The sequence below is a fragment of the Tribolium madens genome, unplaced genomic scaffold (genome assembly GCF_015345945.1).
Source record: "Tribolium madens isolate multiple individuals breed KSU strain unplaced genomic scaffold, Tmad_KSU_1.1 Scaffold_3;HRSCAF=73;Tcas5.2_LG2, whole genome shotgun sequence".
Lineage (NCBI taxonomy): Eukaryota > Metazoa > Arthropoda > Insecta > Coleoptera > Tenebrionidae > Tribolium > Tribolium madens.
The window spans coordinates 4924736-4940056 of record NW_025401006.1 but is presented as its reverse complement, the minus strand read 5'-3'; the positions used below and the strand labels follow the sequence as shown (position 1 = coordinate 4940056).

General features: G+C 36.1%; 5 protein-coding genes across 7 annotated transcripts; 1 reads left to right on the top strand and 4 right to left on the bottom strand.

Moving 5' to 3' along the window:
* Positions 1-34: 34 nt before the first annotated feature.
* On the top strand, positions 35-2095 carry LOC123007609 (puff-specific protein Bx42). The gene is made up of 3 exons (XM_044402994.1): positions 35-349; positions 405-568; positions 619-2095. The coding sequence occupies exons 1-3, from the start codon at positions 336-338 to the stop codon at positions 2040-2042; spliced, it is 1602 nt and encodes a 533-aa protein (XP_044258929.1). The 5' UTR covers positions 35-335; the 3' UTR covers positions 2043-2095.
* Positions 2038-4985, bottom strand: LOC123007608 (ATP-binding cassette sub-family F member 1). Its single transcript, XM_044402993.1, has 8 exons — positions 4648-4985; positions 4496-4591; positions 3575-4449; positions 3390-3529; positions 2930-3342; positions 2702-2880; positions 2304-2647; positions 2038-2257 (listed from the first exon to the last, which is right to left on the bottom strand). The coding sequence occupies exons 1-8, from the start codon at positions 4895-4897 to the stop codon at positions 2107-2109; spliced, it is 2448 nt and encodes an 815-aa protein (XP_044258928.1). The 5' UTR covers positions 4898-4985; the 3' UTR covers positions 2038-2106.
* A 470-nt stretch (positions 4986-5455) lies between these two features.
* On the bottom strand, positions 5456-6072 carry LOC123007087. Its single transcript, XM_044402124.1, has 3 exons — positions 5837-6072; positions 5633-5791; positions 5456-5581 (listed from the first exon to the last, which is right to left on the bottom strand). The coding sequence occupies exons 1-3, from the start codon at positions 5978-5980 to the stop codon at positions 5561-5563; spliced, it is 324 nt and encodes a 107-aa protein (XP_044258059.1). The 5' UTR covers positions 5981-6072; the 3' UTR covers positions 5456-5560.
* Positions 6073-6163: 91 nt separating this feature from the next.
* Positions 6164-10750, bottom strand: LOC123007085 (beta-alanine transporter). 2 transcript variants are annotated; one of them, XM_044402119.1, is made up of 8 exons: positions 10496-10750; positions 10379-10449; positions 10174-10333; positions 9799-10125; positions 9526-9747; positions 6689-6903; positions 6456-6643; positions 6164-6400 (listed from the first exon to the last, which is right to left on the bottom strand). In XM_044402119.1, exons 1-8 carry the CDS (start codon positions 10726-10728, stop codon positions 6188-6190), a joined length of 1629 nt encoding a protein of 542 aa, XP_044258054.1. In that variant the 5' UTR covers positions 10729-10750; the 3' UTR covers positions 6164-6187. The 2 variants fall into 2 exon arrangements, with proteins under 2 accessions (XP_044258054.1, XP_044258056.1); XM_044402121.1 differs by having other exon boundaries at positions 10379-10440.
* A 346-nt stretch (positions 10751-11096) lies between these two features.
* LOC123007086 (trypsin alpha-3-like) lies at positions 11097-13406 on the bottom strand. 2 transcript variants are annotated; one of them, XM_044402122.1, is made up of 6 exons: positions 13302-13406; positions 13160-13260; positions 12870-13115; positions 12711-12821; positions 12521-12664; positions 11097-11331 (listed from the first exon to the last, which is right to left on the bottom strand). In XM_044402122.1, the coding sequence occupies exons 1-6, from the start codon at positions 13324-13326 to the stop codon at positions 11125-11127; spliced, it is 834 nt and encodes a 277-aa protein (XP_044258057.1). In that variant the 5' UTR covers positions 13327-13406; the 3' UTR covers positions 11097-11124. The 2 variants fall into 2 exon arrangements, with proteins under 2 accessions (XP_044258057.1, XP_044258058.1); XM_044402123.1 differs by having other exon boundaries at positions 12524-12664.
* Positions 13407-15321: the final 1915 nt, after the last annotated feature.

Below are 15321 nucleotides of genomic sequence, written 5' to 3'. Positions count from 1 at the left end.
ATCCCAGCTGCAACCCCTCCCTCGATACGTCATTTGTCATTTCGTCAGTTTGACGTTTAAGTGGCGTTGATTAGATTGTTTTTATAAAACGAAATTAAACACTTTAATCGGTTACTTAATTGTGTGTTCTAATTAAAAACTTCTTAAAATAGTGTAGACTGAGGGCATAATAGCAAAACTTTACCAGAATCGTTCCAACAAAATTCACAATTGTGCAATCAATTTTCACGCTTTTTTCGATTTGTTAGTGTAGTGAACTATTAAAAAGTTCCATTAATGTGTGTGGTGTGAATATTTTGCGCTATTGTTACAGTTTTATTGATTTAGGAGACGAAATGGAATTGTCCAGGTAACATAACCCCACTTTTGTGTTGGTACTGTACGACGCCATTATTGTTTTGTAGCTTATTACCTGCCCCCATACAACCTGTATGGGATCGCGACGACGAGAGACGCCAACAGAATGCCTCAAATCAGCGTTCAACATCTGTAGTAACAGCCCAAAGCATCGCCCCGCCATATGGACAGAGGAGGGGCTGGGTCCCACGAGTGCATACCGATTTTGGGGGTAATTTACCGCATAATTTTAATCAGTGATTTTTATTAAAATTGTTATAGATGGGGGTGCATTCCCTGAGATCCACGTGGCCCAATACCCCCTTGATATGGGGCGCAAGGGCAAGGAATCGACTTCAAATGCTCTGGCGGTCCAATTGGATGCCGAGGGCAAAGTGAAATACGACGTAATCGCACGTCAAGGCCACGGCAAAGACAAAATCGTCTATTCCAAATTATCTGATTTGTTACCAGTTGAAGTAACCTCTGAAAACGACCCAAGTTTGGCTAAACCCTGTCAGGAGGAAATCGAAGATATCACAGAAAAAACCCGTCAGGCATTACAAAGACTGACAAATTCGAAAATCGCGGCTGCTATGCCGGTCAGATGTGCTGAAAAACAGGGCCCCGCTGAATTTATCAGATACACTCCGTCGCAACAAGGGGCTGCGTTCAACTCGGGGGCGAAGCAGCGGGTCATTCGTCTCGTTGAAGCCCAAGTTGATCCAATGGAGCCACCACGTTTCAAAATCAATAAGAAAATCCCCCGGGGGCCGCCTTCACCCCCAGCTCCGGTTTTGCACAGTCCTACACGACGTGTCACCGTTAAGGAACAAAAAGAGTGGAAAATCCCGCCGTGTATTTCGAATTGGAAGAACGCAAAGGGGTACACAGTCCCATTGGATAAGCGTTTAGCTGCCGATGGCCGAGGCTTGCAACAGTTGCACATCAACGAGAATTTCGCCAAGTTGGCCGAGGCATTGTATATTGCCGATAGAAAAGCCCGAGAGGCTGTTGAAACCCGCGCCCAACTCGAAAAGAAACTCGCTCAAAAGGAAAAAGAACAAAAAGAGGAGCATTTGAGACAGTTGGCGCAGAAAGCGAGAGATGAACGTGCAGGGATCAAAGTCGCCGATGCGAAAATCACCGATGAGGAGGAACGGGAGAGGGAGATGTTGCGACAGGACCGTCATAAGGAGAGAGCGAGGGAGAGGAATTTAGCTCGAGCGGCCCCTGATAAGAGGTCGAAGTTGAAGAGGGAGCGAGAGAGGGATATTTCCGAACAGATTGCGTTGGGAATGCCGGCCAGAGGAGTGTCCTCAAACGAGGTGCAGTTTGATCAGAGGTTATTCGGACAGGCCCAAGGCCTGGGGCACGGATATGGGGACGATGATGCGTATAATGTTTACGATAAGCCGTGGAGAGAGGGGGGTTCAATGGCCAATCATTTGTACAGACCTAGCAGAAATGTGGACAAGGAAGTGTACGGTGAAGATTTGGAGAAAATCGTCAAAACGAACCGATTTGTCCCGGATAAGGAGTTCAGCGGAACGGATCGGAATGCGCCGAGGTCAGGACCAGTCCAATTCGAAAAAGAGGAGGATCCGTTCGGTTTAGATCAGTTCTTGAGTCAGGCTAAACGTGCGAGTAAACGCAAAGAGCCGGAAAGGAGAGATGATAGGGATAAGCGAAAGCGAAGAGATTAAAATATTGATTGTATTTGTTTTTTTTTTTTTTAAATAAATACAATGTAGAAATATTTTAGTAAAGTTATTGAGCAACAGCAGCATTTGCTGCAATACTGGGGCTATTGATCACTTCACCCAGACTCTCCAAGAGTTCTTTGCGGTAGTCGTCAAAGTCTCCGTCTAGTTCGTTTATGGTCTGGTCTTCTATTACATACAAGGCGCAGTCTGTCTCACTATAAAAAAATATTAGTAGGGTGAAACACCGAATTTTTCTCTTACCGGATAAGTCGTTCGTCGTGACTCACTATAATGACACCACCGCTGAAGTCGTTAATAGCTTCAGCTAGCGCATCAATTGACTCGATATCTAAATTATTCGTCGGTTCGTCCAAAATCAGGACATCGGGTGCATTAAGACACAGTTCGGCTAAAGCCACTCGTGCTTTTTGCCCGCCCGATAAATCCTTCATTTTGATGGTATGAGCGTGACTCGCTAGACCGAAAGTTCCCAATTGCTTTCGCGACTTTTCGTACGGTAAATCGAACAATCTCATTAGATATTCAGCGGGGGTTTCTTCAGCCGTTAAATGTTCGCCTGAATGTTGATCAAAACGGCCGATTCTCTGAAAAATAATCCCCCATCAAACTTTCCAGAAAAATAATCACACAAGAATTACCAGTCGATGATTTTTCCGCACTTCACCTTGTTGTGGAGTCAAATCACCAGTTAGTAATTTCAAAAAGGTGGATTTCCCGACTCCGTTTGGACCGACAATTGCTACTCTGCTGCTCATGTCGATACCGAAATCGGTGTTGCGGAAGAGGGGTTTTTGATCCGCGTATGCGAAAGTTACGTCTGTAAAATAAAAAATTATTTCAGTCACAATTTGTTAATAGACACGTACTATGTAACCCCAAAATTGGGGGTTGTAGAGGCGGAGGCTCCGGGAATGAAAATTTGACGAAATATTCTTTAGGTTTTTGAAGAAGTTCAGTTGGGGCTGTTTCGTCCTCTTGTTTCTGCATTTTCGTCCTATTTTTTTCTTGTTTTCTCGTCAAAGCCTCTTTTTGCTTCTTCTCGGCTTGTTTCTTCGACGATCCGTGTGCTTTTAACTCTTTCAGACGTTTTTCCTGCTTCTCGTACTCCTTAATCATTTCTTTCCGTTTTTGTTGATACATTTTTTTAAACATTGAATAATTCCCTTTATAATAATACAACTTTTGATTATCCAAATGGATAATTTCATTACAAACATTATCTAAGAATGACTGGTCGTGTGAAACAATAAGGAGAGTTTTTTTCCAAGTTTGCAAATAACTGAAATAATCACATAATTTCCTCACAAAAAAATCAATAAAACGTACTTGTCCAACCAAATAACCGCATTTAAATCTAAATGATTCGTTGGTTCATCAAGAAGTAACAAAGTCGGTTCTATGTACAACGCTCTTGCTAGGGACACCCTCATTCTCCATCCACCAGAAAAATTTTTAGTTGCCCTATCCTGAAACCCTTTTTACCCAAAAAACCGGTCGAAAACACAACTTACCTGCATTTCTTTAGTAAATCCTAAACCAGCTAAGATTCTCCTAGCCTTGGGTTCGGCCGAATCCGCCCCAATGGCCTTCAATTCGGCATAAACTTCGTTAAGCCGGTCCTGGACTCCCAAATCACCGGCATTAAACGCATCCTCCAATTCTTTACATTCATCCAATAATTCAGTCCTTTTAACATCTGATTTTAACACAGACTCGACCGCTGAGAAGTTATCAGCGACCACTTCTTGCTCGCAGTACAAAATATCAATATTGGGGGGTATCGCAAATGCGCGTTGGGCAATATGACGTAAAAGTGTCGTTTTACCGTGACCGTTGGGCCCCACAAGACCGTAATGACGCCCGTTCGCGATTAGCAAATTCGCGTTAACGAACAAATCGTTGCCTTTTGCGGAGATACTGAAATTTTCGATTTTAATGTCAACGGCGTTCTCTAATTGGGCCAATTGACCGGCGGTTTTTTGCGATTGGGAGACAGTGAAGTTACTGTCGAGGTCTGAGTGGCCTTGACCACCTTTCTTGAGGAGGGTTTCCATCTGTTTCTCATATTCTTGCTGCTTTTTCAGTTTTTTCTTCTCCTTGTGGGTGAGTTTTTTCTCTTCGGGTTCTTTCTTCACTTCTGTTATTTGCATTTCGGAGAGTTTTTCAGTAATTTCGTCAGGTTCTTCTTCTTTGTCTGATTCGACTGGCTTGGGTTCTTCAATTTGTTGTTCCAGAGCTTCATCCTCATCACTGAGATCTTTCTTCTTTTTAGTTTTAGTATTCTTCTTGGTGCTTTTCTTCACTGGTTGAATCTCTTCCTCTACGTCAGAAATTTGCAACTCCACATTACTGTCATTGTCCGACCAATCATCATCCTTATTTTTACCTAAACATAATTTAAAATAATGTAAACTTAACATTCAATAAACAACCTTTTTTTCCCACTTTCTTTTTATTCTGCTCCGCTTTAACCTCAATTTTATCTTCCTCATCCTCACTCCCGGACTCGTGACCTTTCTTTTTCGACTCTAGAATTTTCCAAATAAGCCAAAAGCAAATCCCAGCATATGTTAACAAAACTCACTCTTCTTTGCACTTTTTTTCGCCACGGGTTGAATCTCCTCGTCAACACTATCAATCAGGGAGACCGTCTTGTCATCGTCATCATCAACCCAATCGTCTTTTTTGCCCTTTTTCCCCTTTTTGGGGGCTTTACTTTTACTTGGTTTTGAGGTTATGTTACCTTTCTCGGCCTCCGTTTTCGCAACGGGCCCTTCTTCGTCATTGTCACTTTCCAAATTTAGATTCTTTTTATTTCCGCGTTTTTTGGACATGGTTATAAGCTTGGAAATTAGTTTTCACGAAATTGCCAAATATTAATACACGTGAAACTGACAGATGCGATGTCATTCACTAAGACAAAATCGATTTTGGGTAATCACGAAAACGGGTAATCGCGAAAAGGGTTTTGCAAAGATTATAGTATTAATTTATCTATTGATTTGTTTTAATTCGTAAACAAACAACATAATGAGTATTCAGATGATTTGTTGCGTACGAAATTTTATTGTGTAATATGGAGAAATTCAACACTTTCGGTTTTTCAAACATTCGGAATTTGCCGCATAATGAGCGGCAAACAGGAATAATTTAAATTTTTAGTATTTTGGGGCTTGGACAAAAAATGTCAGTGAAACAGTATAGAAACAATTTATTCACATAATTTATATCACAGTAACGTTAAAATTGTATAACATATTCGAAACATTTAACATAACTGCAAAGCTAATTACTATTGTTGCGATAAAATTTTCTAATCTCGTAACACATTATTAGAGATTCTATTCCATATAAAAAGCTACTTGTGATTGATAAAAACGATGATCTAAGTAGCATCAGTGATTCATAATGTCGTTCTTTATCAATCGGTGGAAAAAAATAACTTTTATTGGTCCACAATGACGATACAGCGGTAGCACCGATTGCTAATAAAGTGATCATTGCTGTAGCATTGCAAACTATCTAAAATTACAAATCATAAAAGTAGTGATTAATGTAATATAACTTACAATCAGTGGACGCCGTTTTACATCAATTTGTAGCAAAATAAAAAGCAAAGGATAAATTGTGAGTCCTCCCAAAACAACATATTTTAACATATCTTCGATTTCATTTTCTGTTGCTCTGATTCCGTATGCAAACAACATCAGCGAACATAACGAAAAAATCTAAACCTTTTTAATAAAGTAAAATCAAATCGTATTTATACTTACCAATTGTAGCGTTTTAAAGAAGAGATACTTTTTGTCAAGAGTGTGATTTTCCACATTTTCGACACTCGAAAGAATGTAAATCCGACTCTCTCTTATATTCTCTTTGATCGGCACTGCCATGTTAACACCAAACAAAGACATCATAATAAATCTCAAACTAGATGTTTTCACCGAATTTTTGTAACTGATTGATTGTAATAACTGATAAGATATGTGAGGTATCGCAAAAATTTGGCGACTACGTGTCTCGAGTTATAAACAATCAATTCCGATTAGTCACACAATTGGAACAATGGCAGACTGTATGTTGCCTGATAAGAATCAAAATTTAGAATTGTGATAAAAATTTATTTATATAACATTGTTCGGTACAGTTTTATGTGTGAATATTTTGCCCCGGGGGAACGCCCAGACTCTCTGATCGGCGCCAAATTCCTCAGCTTCTCTAATAGATTCCGGAAGCTTTTCGTTGAGTGTTTCCGGGATAAACATGCCGAATATTGCACCTGCCGCAGCTAAAACTACGATAATGACATAGGGCAAACCCGCATTTATCGCAGTTCCCTTCAAACAAAAATATAATTAGAGAGAAATAAAAGTATGTAATTCGGGTGTTTACAAGATAGGTGACGTACGGTGTCAAAATACCGAAAAGACTGGCGACTAGATACCCTATTGAGGAGCCGGTTTGCCGCAGACACGTGGGGTATATTTCTAAAGTTTGCAAATTCATGGCATAAAAAGCTACCGACGAAAGACATTTCATGAGGATTCCGCAGACTGTAATTATTATTACATTGCCTGAAACTAAAATGGGGTAAATACGAGTTTGTGATTAATTAAAATACAGACACGACAATACGTATGCTAAAATAATTGCAACGATTCCGATGGCGATAAAAGCACCAAATCTCGTGTATTTGCGACCAATTGCATCACTCAGGTATTTACCCAGGAAATATCCCGGGAGCTCGCCCAAACCTTGCCAGAAGTAGTTCATAAAGGGGTTTCCTTTCAAGTTGCTCACGTTGAAGAACAGAATGAAGTAGATCATCATTTGGCAAATCCTGTTTACAAATTTTGTTTTTTTTTTTAAACAAAGTGTGTCAGAACTCGCGCCCCAGAAAAAAATTCAAGTATCTTAAGATACCAAGAACATGAAAAAAAATGTTTAAATAATTCTATCTGTTAAAAAATTTTGATATTTATTTTTCATTTAACATTTTTTGTCTGATGATCTTGTATACATTTTTAATGTTACAAATTTAAGCAGTTGATAGAATATTCAATTTTAAGATAAAAGTTTCTTATAAACATATATCGAAAAATTTTATACAGGCTGTTCCGTCTAAACCCCACTTTAGAAGTATTGGGAGTTGGAATAATGGTATTTATTTGAAAATTGGTACATAGCCATAAACCATTAAGTCCTCCTAAATGAAAATATTTTTAAGATGGCGGCACTTCCGGTTATACCAGAAGTCGGTCTCAACTTTCTTATTTTAAATGGAAAGGTATATTTTTTTACTGCGTTTTTGCATTAATCGGGTTATTTTAAGGGAGTTTTTATTAGCTTTCCGTATACCTAAATTTAGCCGTTTTTGAAATATTTGGAGTTTTTCAAAAATTTTTGGATTTGCACCTTCCACTTTAAAAATCGGTAACTCTGCCATTTTTTAAGATTTTAAATTCGTTTTTTTGGCGTTTGAAAGGGAAAGCTTAGATCCTTTTTCTGGTGTTTTTAAATTTTGAAAAAAAATAACATATCCAAAAATTTTAAGGTTACTTTTGTAATAATTCAAATACTCATAACTCAATTTTTTCAAATGAGATACCCCAATTTTTATTTTACTAAATAGAAGAGAATTTATTTGTGCATTGATCTGTATTAACATTCCCTATACCTAAATTTAATAATTTTCAAGTTATGGACTTTTTTTAATACTACAGAAAATTTATTACTAGCCATACCCGTTTTCACATAGTTTGCTATGGAAATCAAAAATGTCAAAATTGTTTCTCAGTAAACGTTGACAGTGACTTATTATTTGCCAAATAGCTTTGACTCTCCATATTTTGGCACTATTTGTGAAATAATAAGTCACTGTCGACATTTATTGAGAAACAATTTTGACATTTTTTATTTCCATAGCAAACTATACGAAAACGAATGTGGCTAATAACAGATTTTCGGCAGTCTCAACAAAAAGTCACCACAACTTAAAAATTATTAAATTTAGGTATAGGGAATGTTAATACAGATCAATGCAGAATTAAATTCTCCTCCATTTTGTATAATAAAAATTGGGGTATTTCATTTGAAAAAATTGAGTTATGGGTATTTGAATTATTACAAAAGTAACACCGAAAGAAAGATCTAAACTTTCTCTTTCAAACGCCATAAAAACGAATTCAAAATTTTAAAAACAGCAGAGTTACTGGTTTTTAAAGTGGAAGGTGCAAATCCAAAAATTTTTGAAAAACTCCAAAACGGTTAAATTTAGGTATAGGGAAAGCTCATGAAAATTCTCTTAAAATAACCCAATTAATCGAAAAACGCAGTAAAAAATATACCCTTCCATTTAAAATAAGAATGTTGAGACCGACTTCCGGTATAAGCGGAAGTGCCGCCATCTTGAAAATATTTTCATTTAGGAGGACTTAATTGTTTATGGCTATGTACCAATTTTCAAATAAATACGATTATTGCAACTCCCAATACTTCTAAAGTGGGATTTAGACGGAACACTCTGTATAAGAGAACCACATCCCCTGAAAGGGGTGCATCTTTTAATGGATTTTTTCCATTATTTCAGAAACCATCGTAGATAAAATTACAAAATTTGGTACAACTGATAACCTTTAAACACCCAAATGAATTCAAAGATAAAATGTCGAAATTTTTACTCAGGGGCGTCCTAAATTGGGGGGTTTAGGGTAAAAAGTACCGTAACTATTTTGGCGGTTGGTTTTTGCCACTTTCAGCCACAAAATTCTAAATTTCATAGTTTTTCACAAAAAAGAGGTCTCTTGCGTTTTTTCGATAAAACTTACTGTTTTTGAGTAAAATCAATTTACAATTTGTCTTACAGACCATAAAAAGGATAAAAATAAAATTTGTTTTACCGTTTAAGAGACCCGCGATTAAAACTTTCGACAACTGATCTATAAATTCGTTCAGGTGTTTAAAAGTAATCAGCTATACAAACTCTTGTAATTTTATCTATTCTACAATAGTGGGAAAACTCCATTAAAAACGCGTCTCTTTCAAGGAGTGTAGCTCGCTTACGTAACATTTTTTGATACATGTTGATAGGAAACTTTTGTATTAAAATTGAATATTCTATCACCTGTTTAAGTTTGTAACAATTAAAACGGAACACCCTGTATGTTTTTTTAATAAGTATTTGGTAAAGGGACAAAAATTTTGCCAATAAAAGCTACGAATTAAATCATTAAACAGTTACAATTTAGGATACAGCTTCCTTGTTTCCTCTTCTAATATCCTGTAACAAAAACTTGGAAAATTATTTTCCAACAAAAATAAATAGAGTCAAAGTGCATAATTCAAACTCTCATAACTTCGAAATTTTTGTAGATAGATTTTTTTTCATTTTTTCCATGCTCCTGTTATCTTACACCTTCTCTGGGGCGAGAGATCTGGCACACCAGAGTTTTCAAAAATTTACCAGCTTGAGATTATCAAAAGTGACTTTTTCGCCAACTTCCAGCTCCCGAAGAGACTCATCACACCGAAATTTTTCTCCTCGGCCACCGATTTGTTATTCAAAGTGACCAAAACTTTATCAGATAATTGCGTCCGGTTTATTTTTGCAATTTTTTTTAACTCCACTACACATTCTTTGATTTTGCCCTTGCTAGCCAACCAGCGGGGCGACTCAATCATATATCTGCAAAAATTTGGTCAAGTTTTGTAGGTATTTTCACATTTTTTCTATTACGGTCGGAAAAATAAAAAAATCAAGACAGGGACTGTGGTTATAACGGTGAAAGGGATCCAATCACCCAGCCACCAAAAAATCAAGGGGGACACACAGAGCCCCAGAGTCCATCCAACACACTGCAAAAGTGGGATCATTGCCCTGTCTTCGACACTGGATATTTCCACTGAAATGACCAGAGGGGCTTGAAATAATGCCATGCCTGAGAGGTTTCCGATTATCAAAAATGCGACGAATAAGAGGAAAAAGCCCTTGGAGACCAAAAGGCCCAACCGGCCCACGACGACTGACACGATTCCGGCGTAGAAAATGGGGCGACGGCCGTATCTGCAAATTTTAGAAGTGGGAATGGGTTCAAAATGGGTCACAATTTACATGTCCCCAAGTTGGCTAAAAACAGTTCCTAAAATTTCACCGATTTTTCCGACGACTAACAAATTCGTAGCGTGCATTTTCGAACCGCAAACCCAATTTTCCTGGCTTACGATTGTTTGGGTGTAGTAGGTTTGGTCGTACTCCCAGCCATGCAAACAATCTGAAATGCATTTTTTTACTTTTACGCCAACACACTGTATATTACCAATCACTGAGCTCCCGTCACTTTTGTTGAACATACTGCACTGGCTAAACTCACTTTCACTGCTGTTTGTTCTAAAATTTGAGACGATTTTTTAGGTTTTTTCATTTTTGTTCTTACCGCGGAATTGTGAGATTTTTCCACAAGTCTAAGGACATGTTGGCCTCTCTCCCGGGCACTTTGCACCAATGTTCAGGTGTTGAGAGAGAAATAATTGTGTTAAAACTGGCCATAGTGGCCACAAAAACGAAAACTAGATTGAAAGTATAATTGTAGATTTTTTGGAATTTCCCCGAATATCCCACTTGGAGCATAACTTCGTCGAAAACATTGTCGTCAGATTCCGAAGACATTTTCACTGATTACTGGTGTCTATTTCATGTTTTTCACTTTACGATATAATCTTACTTAATATTTGTAAGGATTTACATTATGGTGAGATTATAAAACAAAAAAAGATATTGTAATGTGTTAAGTTTGTCGTTATTTGTAACAAATAGTAGTAAAGAACTTAATCGGATTTTGGGCGGTAATAAAACAAGCATTCTCATTGAGAACCACAAATAAATATCGAGAATATTTTTTACCAAATTTAACAAATTTTAGGTCACACAACTCAAATATGTCATAAAATTTTCAGGTTGGTTGGTTTTTCGTAAAAACTCTGAAATATTGGTATAAAATAGTAGGCATTTACGCAGGATAAAGAATTAACGCAGGATAAAGAATTAATGTTTGTTGTTTTTATTTTAAATAAAGAACGCAAATGCGACATTAAAAATCACAGCCAAGATGTTGTATTTCAGTGTCGAAGAAGAATTCATTATGAAATGATTTATCCATGATTTATATTTGGCTACAGCTGTGTATACTCCAGGATAATCGCCGCATCCACTTCCCCAAGACACAATTCCTGCAAGGACACCATTGCAGACTAATGGTCCTCCAGAGTCGCCCTGAAATTAATTTCTTTTTTGACTGAAAATTAATTAATACGTTTGTTTTTTTAAGAGATTTAATTAAGAATTTAAGCAGGAGCATATCCCCCATCATTAATTTAATTGAAATTGGGTCTAATTGGATCCTTGATTAAGTTTCAAGTATCTGACGTCATAATCTTTTTTCTCTCCACTGTGGTTAAAGCAAGCAAATAACCGACTTTATCTCTCGTTAGAAATTTTCTAAACATTGTTATTGCAACAACGGATGATTTTTAATTGACTTAAGCGAGATTACGAGCAGTTTTGAACAAAATTTTATTCTTTGAATAAGAATAATTTGATTGTTTGACGGTTGAAACGACCTTATAAAAATATAAAAATAGAACGTAATTAATTTATTGTTTCTTTGTGTTATCTTTTGAGCGTATTTACTCTAATTATGACACCTAATTCGGGACAATGCTGCTGCTAAGTAATACACAGAGTGTTATCTAAAAAATGAAGCGCTTTTTATTAAATGTGTGTGTTGATAATTAATTTAGCTGAAATTTGGTCTAATTAGAAGCTAGATTTAGTCTTAATGTAAATGGCGTCGTAATCTCCACGGATAAGACTTATTCTCCAAATTTTGTGAATACAGACTGCGCCAGAACTCACGCCCCAGAGAAAAATGCCATGGAAGGTAAGATACCAGGAACATGGAAAAAATGTTTTTTGCTACAGGCTATTAGGAGAGGAAACAAGGAAACTGTATCTTAAAATGTAACTTTGTTTAATGTTATTTGTGGCTTTTATTGGCAAAATTTTTGTATTTTTACTAAATAATTATAAGAAAAACATATACAAGATCATCATTTATCAGTATCATTAAATAGACGTAAAAAATGTCAAATATCAAAAAAAAAATTGAATTTTTTAAACAATTTTTCCATGTTTCTGGTATCTTATCTTACTTGAAATTTTTCTCTGGGGCGCAAGTTTTGACACACCCTGTATTATTACTAAATTAACATAAATTATAATTTTGAAGCAATAACTACAGAGTAAGTCAATACACTACTATTTTTGATATTCTATTGGTTTCAGGAAAAGATTTGAAACTGAAACATGCTGAAATTTTGTCGTAACTTGCTAATTAATGATTGAAATGTTAGACTTGTAATCTATCCCAACTAGTTGCTAATTAATTTTTAGTCGTGCTTACTACCTGACATGAATCCTTCCCTTTTGCTCCTGCACATATCATTTTATCAGTGATTGGCATTGGTTGGTATATTTTTTGACACATTTTTCTATTATATATTGGAATGTTAACGTAAAGAAGATGATTACTGGGTTTCGATGTGTTCTACAAAATATTTATAATAAAAAAACAAGTGCTACGAATTTATTACAAATTTGGTGGTTCCCCAGCCACACGAGAAACAGTATTCATGCTCCGGCACAACACTGGCAATCGGAATGGCAGTCAAAAGTCTGCTCCACCATTCGAAAACCCCTCTAATCTTTAAAAAGTTTTAGTAAAATTTAATGTTTTAAATCGAGGTTTTTACTCTAATCAAAGCAATGTCGTTGACCAGACGCTCGGTGTCGTATTTCGGGTGGACAATAATTGCATTTACAGATTTCACCATCGGTGCATTATTCAGATGCAGACTTCCTGCTGTTATTGACATCATGTGAGGAGGGTACGGCTTGTTGTTGTCATTATTGAGGCAGCAATGAGCGGCTGTGAGGACATGAGAAGGGTCTATAATAGAGCCTCCGCAGATATGGTGGCCGTAGAGCCTTATAGACACCTACAATCATCATTTAATTTGCTGAAAAAAAAATACAACTGTACCATAAAGGCAAACTGGGATTGGTTAGTGGCTTCGAAGCCCCCTACGATTTTTGGTAGCAGCGCCGTGTTGTTTTGACTTGAGACGTTATTGATGACTAGGACTGTACAAAGTTACATTTAGTTTGATTTTTTTGCTACTTACGAAAAATCAGGTATCTAGGTGACATTTTGCACAGTTGTGAAGGTAAACATAAGAAATCACGTGTTGGGAGTAATCTTATCGAAGTAAAACAAACAAGTTTCTGATTTGAATTTACGCAAGGTGTTTTTAATTAAAATTATAATAACAGAGATGATGAGTAATTCGGTAGTCGTTTTGAATGATAAAATTACAGACTTATTAATAATAAAATTTCATGTACTGTCTAAAATCCAATTTGCGTTTATTACTTCATCTTAGATTAAAATACAGGGCGCTCGGTGGTTTTTAAACTGAAGAAACATTATATACTACTCCCAGAGGATTAATTATTTCCACTCTAAATTTAAATGGCCTACAACAGAATTTCCTCCCTCTGCCACGCGTTCCGAAATGGAGAAACTTCCTTATAGCATTTCACGTTTATTACAAACAAGACAGGTTATTTACATTCGTATTTCCAACAAAAATTATTTTTTTTGGCAAGAATTTCAATTGTAGAAATTTGTCACTGGTGAAAAATGAGTTTCGCGGATAAAAATTGTTTTTGATAAAAATATATTTGGCTTTTAGTATTTTGTTTTATGCATTTTTATTGGTTTGATTATTATCTGATTTATGTTTGGTTTCGTTAAACAATTACATCCGTTTGTTTACAAACACAATTGAGATTTTCGATTTTGGAATAGAGAAAACTAAAAAATAGCACTTTTAACAAAAAATTGTTTGCTTTTGAAATGAAACAGACATCCAACAGGTGGTAAACATGTTTTCCTTGTGTTCCAATTTTTACAAAATTACATTTATTCACACCGGAGCTTAAAACTTTGTAACTCAGTCATTGTAATTAGCGACAGTGTTGAAAATTAATTGAAGGGGAAAAAATTTAATATTTCAACAAAAAGGGTATAAATAATAGAAAAAGTGTGCTGGTATTTGGCGTCAGATATTGATTAATGCCATAGCTTCTCGTCTTTTCTTTTTCGCAGTGTTTTGCTTTTGCACAAAGAAAAAAGAAAGGATTCTCAGCGATAAAGACGTCTTCACGTCAATTAATTTATAAAAGGGGTTGTAAGTCAGTCAGGTGTGAAATGTGGTCAAGTTAGAGGAAATTCAAAAATTTATGTTCCGGATTAATAAAGTTTCCAAAAGCCAATTGGATATAAACTCGATAATGTCTGGAGCAAATCCTCGCATAAAATATTAACGCAATTTCGCTTTCTTTGAATCTCGAGCCGTAAAAAAACTAATATGACACAAACGCCGTTTAAAAGTTATTGTCTACAAATAAAAACGGTTTCAATTAAAAATTGTCATGAACTCTCCATAAAATTCCAGTTGGAGAATTTCACAAACACGGTTTATACTTGACAAGAAATGTGACAAGTAACATAGATTAGATTTATAAATCAATGAAGAAAAGTAGAGTTTCGCAGCTGTGTTTGCATCGATTTTGCAGAGTTAAGAAGGTTTTTTATCAGAAGCCTTGGCTGAAATGATCTCTTTTATCGCTTCGTTAGCCGAAAACGTCATATTTTTCCACACGTGTTTGTGCTAAATAACCACACAAAACGACATTAAATCCAATTTAAAACTTCACAAAAGGGAGAAACGAGTACAAAAAGCCAACGTTATCACTCCTACACGATATAAAATACATTTAACGCAGCGCATCCACCATTTTTTGTGAAGAATCTTGAAAGTTTAACCTTGGCTTTAATCCAATAACATAATTTTATTTAAATCCGGGTTTGCTTATAAAAATCTCCTTGAACTAAATGTAAAAACAGGATTTAGGACTTATCATCGCACTTTACAAGTTTTGTGGATTTCGTTTTTTTGAAATTGCGAATAAACAAATTTTATCGGGGGTATCTGCCAGTCAGCTGGTTTGAATATTAAAACAGAGATCCTCATAAAAGCGAATGGTTCTGTTTTGAGTTTGTAGGTCACGTAAATCACGTTAAATTACATATGCATCAGTTATATTGTATATGTTCGACGGAGAGATGCTACAAGTTTA

What these genes read in the sequence shown, in the direction of transcription:
- LOC123007609 (XM_044402994.1), top strand. An exon ending in AGTGCATACCGATTTTGGGG is followed by an intron (nt 569 to 618) that starts GTAATTTACCGC and finishes AAATTGTTATAG; the next exon opens with ATGGGGGTGCATTCCCTGAG.
- LOC123007608 (XM_044402993.1), bottom strand. Translation starts at nt 4,897, where the DNA reads ATGTCCAAAAAACGCGGAAATAAAAAGAATCTAAATTTGGAAAGTGAC. An exon ending in CCCAATTTTGGGGTTACATA is followed by an intron (nt 2,881 to 2,929) that starts GTACGTGTCTAT and finishes TTTATTTTACAG; the next exon opens with ACGTAACTTTCGCATACGCG. An exon ending in TGCGGAAAAATCATCGACTG is followed by an intron (nt 2,648 to 2,701) that starts GTAATTCTTGTG and finishes ATTATTTTTCAG; the next exon opens with AGAATCGGCCGTTTTGATCA.
- LOC123007087 (XM_044402124.1), bottom strand. Translation starts at nt 5,980, where the DNA reads ATGATGTCTTTGTTTGGTGTTAACATGGCAGTGCCGATCAAAGAGAAT. An exon ending in TCTTTAAAACGCTACAATTG is followed by an intron (nt 5,792 to 5,836) that starts GTAAGTATAAAT and finishes AAAAAGGTTTAG; the next exon opens with ATTTTTTCGTTATGTTCGCT. An exon ending in TAAAACGGCGTCCACTGATT is followed by an intron (nt 5,582 to 5,632) that starts GTAAGTTATATT and finishes AATTTTAGATAG; the next exon opens with TTTGCAATGCTACAGCAATG.
- LOC123007085 (XM_044402119.1), bottom strand. Translation starts at nt 10,728, where the DNA reads ATGTCTTCGGAATCTGACGACAATGTTTTCGACGAAGTTATGCTCCAA. An exon ending in TGACGGGAGCTCAGTGATTG is followed by an intron (nt 10,334 to 10,378) that starts GTAATATACAGT and finishes AATGCATTTCAG; the next exon opens with ATTGTTTGCATGGCTGGGAG. An exon ending in CTTTTGATAATCTCAAGCTG is followed by an intron (nt 6,904 to 9,525) that starts GTAAATTTTTGA and finishes ATTTGTAAACAG; the next exon opens with GATTTGCCAAATGATGATCT.
- LOC123007086 (XM_044402122.1), bottom strand. Translation starts at nt 13,326, where the DNA reads ATGTCACCTAGATACCTGATTTTTC. An exon ending in ACCTAGATACCTGATTTTTC is followed by an intron (nt 13,261 to 13,301) that starts GTAAGTAGCAAA and finishes AACTTTGTACAG; the next exon opens with TCCTAGTCATCAATAACGTC. An exon ending in GGAAGGATTCATGTCAGGTA is followed by an intron (nt 11,332 to 12,520) that starts GTAAGCACGACT and finishes AATTAATTTCAG; the next exon opens with GGCGACTCTGGAGGACCATT.